The sequence below is a fragment of the Carassius gibelio genome, chromosome A10 (genome assembly GCF_023724105.1).
Source record: "Carassius gibelio isolate Cgi1373 ecotype wild population from Czech Republic chromosome A10, carGib1.2-hapl.c, whole genome shotgun sequence".
Taxonomy (NCBI): domain Eukaryota; kingdom Metazoa; phylum Chordata; class Actinopteri; order Cypriniformes; family Cyprinidae; genus Carassius; species Carassius gibelio.
The window spans coordinates 12,206,820-12,216,828 of record NC_068380.1 but is presented as its reverse complement, the minus strand read 5'-3'; the positions used below and the strand labels follow the sequence as shown (position 1 = coordinate 12,216,828).

Below are 10,009 nucleotides of genomic sequence, written 5' to 3'. Positions count from 1 at the left end.
ATTTTCACAGTTTCCATGATTAAGTGTGGTATAGTTCCACCCCCTCTTTCGTCTCCTTTATGTACTTCTCTCTTTCTCTCTTTATGCAAGAGTACATACAGATGACAGACAGACAGACAGACAGACAGATATGTTGGTTTCTGTCATCAGGAGTAAACAAACTCTGAATGGCAGGTCATTTAGAGCACATGAGCAAACACAATTTGTCTGACAGCTGGTCACAAGTTTTCCCACGCCCTGGGCGGTGCCAGTTTAAGTTCAGTGACAGATGACTAGTTACTGTGATAAACTCTGAACACAAAATGTCCTCAGTGACGCATAACAATCAGAAGGAGCATTTGTACAAAATCCTAGTCATCTGTGATTTGGGAGTGGGAAAGACCAGCATCATCAAACGCTATGTGCATCAGACGTACTCCTCTAACTACAGAGCGACCATTGGAGTGGATTTTGCACTCAAAGTTCTCAACTGGGACTCAGAGACGGTCCGGCTGCAGCTGTGGGACATCGCAGGTAGGAGAAAGTAGGCTATAGCAGTGTGTCAAAGCCAATACATATCTGTGTCAGCATTTATTAAAAAATATGCTGAAAAGCAAGATGGCAAGTGCCATTTTTGTAACATAATTTATTAAGTAATAATTCATAAGTGCTTTTTTTAACATAATTTATGGAATTTAGTCACTAAATATTAGTGTATAGCCTTAAAACAGTTACCATGTTAACCATAGATTCAGCCAAAATGTAATTGCCACAAGTGCCTAAATAAAAACTCTTCCACTTAAAATTTAAACTGTAAAAATATTAGTCATTTGAATGGAAAACACTGTAAGTTATCTAACCATATAGGTAAAAAATATATATGCCTTTTTTTTAAAGAAAATGTAATTTTGAAATTTTTTTATTTAAAATGTAAATTCCATTGGTTTTATCATTAAAAGTTTAAATTTGACTATACATTATAATTTACTAAGAAAATTGTTTTTCTTTGCAATGTTGTTTAATAAGGCATAATTTATAAGGTTAAATGTAAAATATAATTAACATATTGTTAAGGGGGGGCTACAATGGTGTTTCTTGTAACGTATTTTCCGGACTATAAGTCACACTTTTTTTCATAGTTTGGCTGGTCCTGCGACTTATACTCAGGTGCGACTTATAGTCCGAAAAATACGGTATTCAGAGTTGTTCACAGTGTTAAAGAGATGGATTCTCATGCTAAACATGGCCAAAGTAAAAAAAAAAAAAAAATTAACGGATGACAGAGAATTTCTGTGCTGAAAATCTTCTGGGTTGGTACAAGTTTCAGCAGTTTTCTTTTTTTTCGATAGTGGATCTAATGACGTAGACGATGGTGGAACTCCTTATATGAGCATTTCTCTCAGAAAAGCGCGCCCATGCACATGTTGACCAGAGGAGAGCAAGACCCCGCACATGAACATGCTGCACCAGGAAATCGTCAGCAGCGCTGCATAGGATTCGTTTGAGAATGTCTCCAAATAAGTGTGTTTTTGGATATGAGGGAAAGTTTACCGTGTTCAGCTTCCCAAAGAACCCAGAGTTACACGAACAGTGGATTCAGTTTGTTTTTCCGGGGCAGCAATGGAGTGTAGCAATTACGTTTGTGTGTTCTCATTTCAGTGAAGGCACGCCTCCAGGAGCTCGGCTTTTTCTGGAGAGAATCGGAAAGCTGTATTTTTCATTTATAAATATGATAAAACTAAAGACTTTTTGGAGATTTGAAGGACGCAGTAGGCTACTACTTTATAAGTACTCAAGATTAACATGAGATTAGGTGAAACTGTGTATGTTATTTACCCTTTAACATTAAAATTATTAAAAGCATAAATCGTGAATTCCCTGGCGTGACCATATTTGTTAAGATCAAAGAAAACATTCAACAATTTTTAGTAGCTTAAACAATTTTGTTGACACGGAACGTAAGTTTAGAACTTTAAAATATAGCCACTAAAATGTTCATGGTTTTTAAATGATAAATTAGATAAATAAATAAATAACAGGGTAACCACAAACCGCTTTGCCATTTACAAATTGTAAAAAAAAAACAAAAAAAAAAAAAAAAAACTGGTTACTATAGTTTTACTATAATAAAATAATGGCTAATTTTCTTAAGGGTTGGGCTGTTTTGTAAGGGGGGAGATCCGTGATAGATCTACTTTAGAGATCAGCACTATGTCAAATTAGTCCATTAGAAACAACACAAAACAAAACGACTTAGGAAGGTATCAAGGCCCATTACAGAAGTAAGTCATTAAACCGCTCATATTCTAAAGCAGACCTTTAGTTCCTTAACTTAAGGGTTTCTTCTTCATCATTAATATACTTTCCTTGTTATGTTAAACTCTCATCCTGACATGATTCAGCAGTCATACACCGTCATACACTCCTCATTTGCTACTCAGGAAGTCATCTGACATAAAATAAATAAAATAAAGCATTTCTTGTTTCTTGGTCCATTAACTGTGAAGCAGGCCGCTGTCAGACAGAGATCAACACACACCTCCTGATTCTTATTTTGAACAAATAATAGAACAAACTGAGAGAAACAGCTGTCAGCTGTCCTTGGGAATGCTGTATAATGCTGGCAGCCAGGATGAGTGGCTGCATTCAGCATCTGACACGAGAAATGCACACAGATGGAATGTACCATAAGCTGGAAAAATTAGTAGTAACTAGTAACAAGCATATTTGATTGAATAAGAACAACAGGAAAGTTTGCTGTGGATACTGGTCAGAACAATGCGTATCCACACTATGAATGCACAAAGAAATGTAAAGAGTCATGTGTGGTTCACCAGTAGATTCATTTTACTAAATATAATCATGCCAAATTTATCCTGGCACACACATTTTCTTAGAATTTGAGACCATGAGCTGATACTTAAAATACCTTAATATATAAGCAATTTATGCATGCAATATATACTAAAGTTTAAAAGTTTTTTTAAGAAATGAATATTTAAATTCAGTAAGAGTGCTTTAATTTGTTTGAAAGTCACTAAAGATTTATAATGTTACAAAAGTTAATTTTTTTAATGCTGTTAATTTGAACCGTTTATTCGTTAAAGATTAACTAAAAGTATGAATAATGTAAAACTGATGATAAGACATGTTTCTTTAGCACCAAATCTGCACATTAGAATGATTTCTGAAGGATCATGTGACAAAATGCAAGTTTGCCAGCACAGGAGTAGAATCCTTTTTAAAATAAATAAAAATAGAAAGCAGTTATTTTGAATTGTGATAATAGTTTACAATATTACTGTTTTATTGTATTTTTAACCAAACAAATGCAGCTGTGGTGAGCATAAGAAACTTGAGGTATTACCTACCTCATACCTTTGAATGGAAGTGGCATTTGGCTTTTTGTGTCATGCTTTTCTCAGTTGTTTTTACCTTTTTTTCTCTGTCTCCATCTGCACTGGAAGATCAGGAGTGGTTCGGGAACATGACAAGGGTTTATTACCGGGAGGCCATGGGGGCATTCATTGTTTTTGATGTTACCAGACCCACCACGTTTGAGGCTGTCTCCAAATGGAAGGAGGATCTGGAATCAAAATTAATACTTTCAAATGGCCAGTGTATAGCCACAGTGCTCCTGACCAATAAGTCCGACCAAAATAGAGACTTTCTGTCTAACAACAGCCTGAAGATGGACCAATACTGCAAGGAGAATGGATTTGTGGGCTGGTTTGAGACATCTGCTAAGGTAAAGCATGCCATTTATAATATATTTAGATGATATTTAGATAAACAGCAGTCTAACAAATATCTCTTGACAGAACTTGTATTGTCAGAGGCTTTAGTGCTTGATTAAAGCTTCTGATTGAAGGTTATTTATATTTGCATGCTAATTAGACCTGTTTCTCACATGCAGAACAGTTGCTGAGGGATACATTGGAACAATGGGGCCATCTCATTAAATCCAATAGAGAGGTTTCAAAGGGATTTATTATTTATTTATTTCAGGACCTCTGTCCATTCATCCTTATTGAAGAGTCCAATCAGTCTTAAATTAACCTCATTAAATCATGGGATTTAATAATTCATTACTGATCCCAGGTCAGGTTCAGTGGCAGATATGATCAAACACAATCCTTACCCTGAATGATCAAACCAAACATCTGGAATTCTGAAACCTGGACATCTAAAAATGTTTCATGTATGTTCTGTCTCTCTAAATTTTAGGAAAACATCAATATTAATGAAGCTGCCAACTTCCTTGTGAAACGCATAATTGCCAGCGAGAATGATATCTTGAAATCAGTGGTTCCAGATACCATTTCTCCTCAGCTCAACTCAGATAAAGAACTGACCTGTTCTGCATGTTTCAAACCCTGAGAGAAGGTAGCATGAATCTATGGCAGCAGTATTGGTTGTCCTTGGACTGAAGATGATGTAGATGTTCACAGCCTCATCCCTCCAGTTCCAGCACTATGGTCAACCATCGATAAGCCGCATCCACCACAGAGATCTGTCCGTTAGTTACAGCATTAAACTACAGACACTCTGAGCTTGCACACAAAGTAATTGTATTTATGTTTGAAGCTGCACTTTTTCCTGGTCTTTTTTGTTATGTCTAACAAAAACCTGGGGAGTTCTGGACTGGCATGCTTGACTGAACAAGGTGAGAGATTATAGAACTACTTTCTGTCAGACACACAGACAGATGGCTGATTATACTTTAAGAAACAGGAAAGTTTTATTAGTATATACACCATAATATAGTTATTTCTGGTTCTGGTGGACTGAGTTTAAATCCCCAGTTTTAAATGAAAAATAAAAATTTTACTTTTGAAACCGGTTACCCTTTAGTTCAGGGGTCTTAGCAGGATTTTAGCAATCCTGTAAGTTCATTGCAAATCACACTTTGCGACATGAATCTGATAAACTTGGGTAAAACATGCATTTAGACTGTATGATGATGACAGTTTGATCACAGTTTGGAAGTTGTATTTTTAGATTTTTTGTATGTTCTGAAAAGAGTGGAAGAGGCGAAAGAGGAAGGAAAAAGAACTTTGAGGAGTTTTATGTTTTAGGGCCATGTCGTGTTGATTTTTATGTCGCATTTTTATTGACAAACAAACACACTGTACAATGATCATGCTGAATTTCTGACACTGTCAGAAAATGATCATAGGCAGAAATTGCCATGCTTTTTTCATGATGCCAATCTGGGACAGCCGTGCAGTGTGTAAAATACTTGAAGTCGGTTGGACAGTATCTCTCCAGGATCAGGATTGGAGATCAAGTCATCACATGAATAAACCAGGATTTGCTAATTGGTGGCAGGTGGTAATAGTGGGTGGGACATTCTCACTCTAGACAGCATTCGATTGGACAAAAATCAGTGTAGTTCAGGATGGCTCATCAATATGTTGCTTTGGTTTTCTCATAAGAGAGTTCGTTTATAAAAAGCTGAAAGTTAATTTGATTAAAGTTTCCATGCAATTAAGAATTCACCCATTTTCTAAACGCAACTTATGAGCGATTCTTCCATGAATATGAACATGAATATGTTTCATTTAAAAATTCAGTATGCCTTCATCTAATGGATTTAACCTCTAGAATTAAAACCAGATTACGATTATATTCTGTGGTATGCATATTTTACCATATTGAAATTATTAAATGACTGTCATGCTTAGATAAATACAACTTTATGGGCTTTTTTAAGGTTTTAATTTACAGGTTATGAACACGAGTTGTGTAATAGCGCGTATAAAGTATTTAAAATCAAGTTAAACATCTCTTAATTGTTTGCACAAAATAGATTTCTCAAACTGTATCTGTAAACAGAGAGCTGCCAACCTCTTTCCTTATCCACTCTGTCTCCTTGAACATCCTGGTCCTTCTTATCTACTGCGATCCTTCCATTTCATCCCTTTTTTTCACTCCAGTTCCACTCTCTGCATTTCACAGCTCCTTTGCAGTGATTCACTGTATGACTCATCAACATTATATAAATCTCCCATGATTCCCTACATCACCATGTGCTTTATTCAAATCCTTTAATGTGTATATTGATCTACTGCCTTTCTATATCCATCTACACCTGCTGCAAACAGTTTTGTATTATTAGAGATTGTGTTGTAGCATATCGTTAAATATGTTTTTGTGAGCTATAATTTAGTTGAGATGTTGTCAAGGTATAAAGAAGCACTTTGAAAAATGAAAATCTGTTTTGTTTGGGAGGTTTTACAATATAAATGTAACAAAGAAACATTTTTATACCAAATATTCAATGAAAAAGGAAACCTTATACAATTTATAATGTAATCATGTGAGCCTCGGTTGAGACCTCTGGAGTTTAGAAGAAATTTCTGATCATGGCTTGTCTTGAAAAATAAAGATGATAGCCATGATTTGGATATCTGAGACAAATTTTGCAAACCCTCAAAGATTCCTCTGATCGGCTAAAATCTGTAGTCTTTGATCGCTAGTTTTACATGTGCACCGACATCCGATTAAAGAATCAAATTTGACCTCGGACGAGATTCTGGCAGTGTCAAAAGATTTGGTGTACAGTCCTGCAGTGTGACTTCTACAACGAATGTAAGCTTGTATTCGTTAAACATTTATGTGTTGATAATGTAATACTCTGGACAAGTTTTCCTATGTTGTACTGTGAGAGAGGTTCAAGATTGTGATCAATCATTATTGTGATCAAAAATAGCCTGTGATCATTTTCTGACAGTGCTAGAAATTGAGCGTGAACTGCTTACTTTTTCAGCACACATAAAAAGTACAACTGCCAAACTGTGATTCATCATGCTCTTTTTGTTTACCACTAGAGTCTGCTTCCATTTAATTCTTCAATATTAACTTCAATAGTCATAGTTTCATCCTCATACAGTTTACATAGGTATACCCTATATCGTACCCAAAATGATCAGATCCATGATGCACATTGTGATTTGTAATGCTCTCATAAGATTGCTAAAATCGTGCATTGTGTAGAAGCCATAAGGGGAATGGGGGGTTGCTATGGTGGGGACTTAGTAGTAGGCGTCAGTAGGTGGCAAAAATGAGTGTCTTTTGTGTTATGAACACATAATGAGTCACTGAAAGTCTCACTGTTTAAATAACATAGGCTAATTGTAATTGCACATGACAATTAAGCATTTAGTGCAACTCAAAAACAGCGACTCTTTATGTAAATTGGGAGTATTCGTTTAGAAAGTCAATCCGTGTTTATTTTTAATAATCATGTTAAAATATTATATGTTTTATGAATTTGATTATCTACGTATAAGTTTAGTTGAAAGTGTAGTCAAGTGAGAGCTCACCCACACGTTTTTGAATGAGTCTGTCAAGTAGTATTGCTGTCACAGGAATCTTATGGCATTGTCGTTTTTATAGAGTCTATGGTTGCGTCCCTTTTCACAAATCTAACTAAATTTAGTTGATCAAGTTTAAATTGGTCTTATAGATGACACTATTTTTTGTTGGACTCATTAAATATAAATAGCCTACGTATTACTCTTAATTAGATATGTTTAAGTAAATTCAACACCATCTATGAAGGGCCGAATAATTTTTGGAGTTCATGTAAAAAAAGAGAATAATTTGCATACAACTCCTTTTAAGGTGTTTCTACTAAAAAAATCATTTTCCTATAGGCAATGTAATAATGATGACATAGTTTAAGTCATGAAACATGACATTTTAAGTCCATTCAAAACATTTAGCCTACCAAAAATAGTTCTTCATTTTGAACAGTGATTTCAATAGCTGAATATAAACAAGCGAAAATAATTTATGCACAAGAACTAGTTTCGGAGGCAGACTGCTCGTTATAAGCCTCGGATTCCAGCGAGTGAGCGAATGAAGAGGCTTGTGGGGGAGAGAAAACAAGTGAATGTGACGGAGGGAGTGAAGGTGTTACTCCTCTCTCTCTGTGACAGATACCAGCTGCATCAGTAGGAGCAGATCCCTCCTCTGCGCTTCATCGAAAACAGTCTAATTAAACAGCCAAATTAATTTGCTGAAACATCCCCGTGCCTTTGTCGAATTCTGCAAATCGTAGATACGCAGAGATAAAGATGAAAGCAGAAAATTGGAAGGGTGAAATGCACATCCTGCGCAGGACGTTTTTAGATCAAACAAGATGCTTAATGACATAATTGGCATTCAGGTGGTGCTATTGAAATAGAATGGAATAGCTTTAAATGTGGCAGTTATGGGGGAGTGGACATTAGCATGGCTACCTATGTTTATTAAAAGCTCTATGCGCTCCTCGAGCTCTCTGAACACTTCACATTAGCTTTGCCGGAGAAGGCATCCCACACACAAACACCCACGCAGCCTGACACACAGCCACTGATTCTCTCTCATATAGAGCAGCATTCACTCACTCCATCACAGTTAGATGGAGATGAGCACACATAATCATCCTCCCACACATTCATTACATTGTTCAGACTTAGAGATAGAAATCGCTTTTCCTTTCTCGTAAATTTTCTGTGGCAGAACCGTGTACAGGACATGATGTAGGCTACTCGAAGGCACTTCAAGGATCATGATGGGACTTGCCATGATACGCCCAAAAAAATAATGAACTGCTATGGATCGCCCTAAATTTTTTTATTTTGTATACTAAAAATCAAACACATGATACCTTGACTAGTGTTTTTGTTAGTGGTTTGTCTCAGTTCTCTGCATTCATGTTGTGCGTCTGCCAGAAAATAAGATTTTGATGTGCCTATATTACAGCTATACAGTACATAAGGAACAGTTTTAGATTAAAACAGATTACTGGGTATCAGATCAGACTAAACATCAAGCAAGATTTCCCTAAAATAGAATCAAGATTTCAAATGATGAAGTAAGTTTTGTGGTGATACATAAATACATGTACATATATGCTGTAGAGATATATTGCATATAAATAAAATATATAGTCATGTTCAGTACAGTTCTTAAAACGTCTTTCGCAATTTATATCTGAAATGCCATCCATCTGGTAGTCAGTAGTGCAATTCAGAACCCTGTAGGCACACAGGCAGACTCACAGAGTGAGATGGAAAATGTTGACAGAGAGATAAAGAGAGACAAAAGATTAAAACTAACAGAAAGAAAACTCGCGTCCTGAGTGTCAAATGCACTAAATGCAAGAAAATAGACAATTTCACAGGAAGTTTCATGGACAGAGACACCTTGTGAGTGAGAAACTATAGAATGATATCAGATGTGTTCAGAATAGCACTCCCTCACACTTTTTTGCATTATGTACTAAATGTTCTGTATTCGTGCAAAACTTGGATTAGCTAGAATCTGAATATTGCATGGAATTCTTCAACCCACAAAGCAAACATGAACCAATATCAGTATGTTTTACCATCAACATCTTGATTTATTATTTGATTATACTACCAAAAAAAAAAAAGAATTGGTGTTGGTGCAGTGGATAAGACGCATGCCTTTGGTGTGAGAGACCTGGGTTCAAATCCACTGTGAGGCACCAATGTGTCCCTGAGCAAGACACTTAACCCCTAGTTGCTCCAGAGGCGTGTGACCTCTTATTTATATATATATATATATATATATATATATATATATATATATATATATATATATATATAAATATATATATATATATATATATATATATATATATATTAGGGGTGTAACGGTTCACAAAATTCACGGTTCGGTTCGATACGATACACTGATGTCACGGTTCGGTTCGGTTCGATACGTTTTAGATACAGCAAAATGTAAAAACATCTCAACTTTTCAGAATGCCGCAAGCGCACCGCGGGTCATGTGACAAGAACCAACCAATCAGCTTCATCCTTTCCCGTAACAACGTTGAGAGCTCAGCCAAGATGAAGGAACAGCTGATCATAGTTGTATATGGATTGCAATTTTGAAATAAATTCAGTAGCAGAGCTACTGCAAGCGATTTTTAGAGCTGCAAATCCATTTATCCTTCGCTGAAATTTCCGCGTCTCATGGAGAGAGCACGTCATTGTTGCTTAGCAAAGAC

General features: G+C 35.9%; 1 protein-coding gene across 1 annotated transcript; it reads left to right on the top strand.

Moving 5' to 3' along the window:
- The first annotated feature begins 114 nt into the window (after positions 1-114).
- On the top strand, positions 115-4,838 carry LOC128021195 (ras-related protein Rab-38-like). The gene is made up of 3 exons (XM_052608223.1): positions 115-513; positions 3,447-3,727; positions 4,207-4,838. The coding sequence occupies exons 1-3, from the start codon at positions 303-305 to the stop codon at positions 4,357-4,359; spliced, it is 645 nt and encodes a 214-aa protein (XP_052464183.1). The 5' UTR covers positions 115-302; the 3' UTR covers positions 4,360-4,838.
- Positions 4,839-10,009: the final 5,171 nt, after the last annotated feature.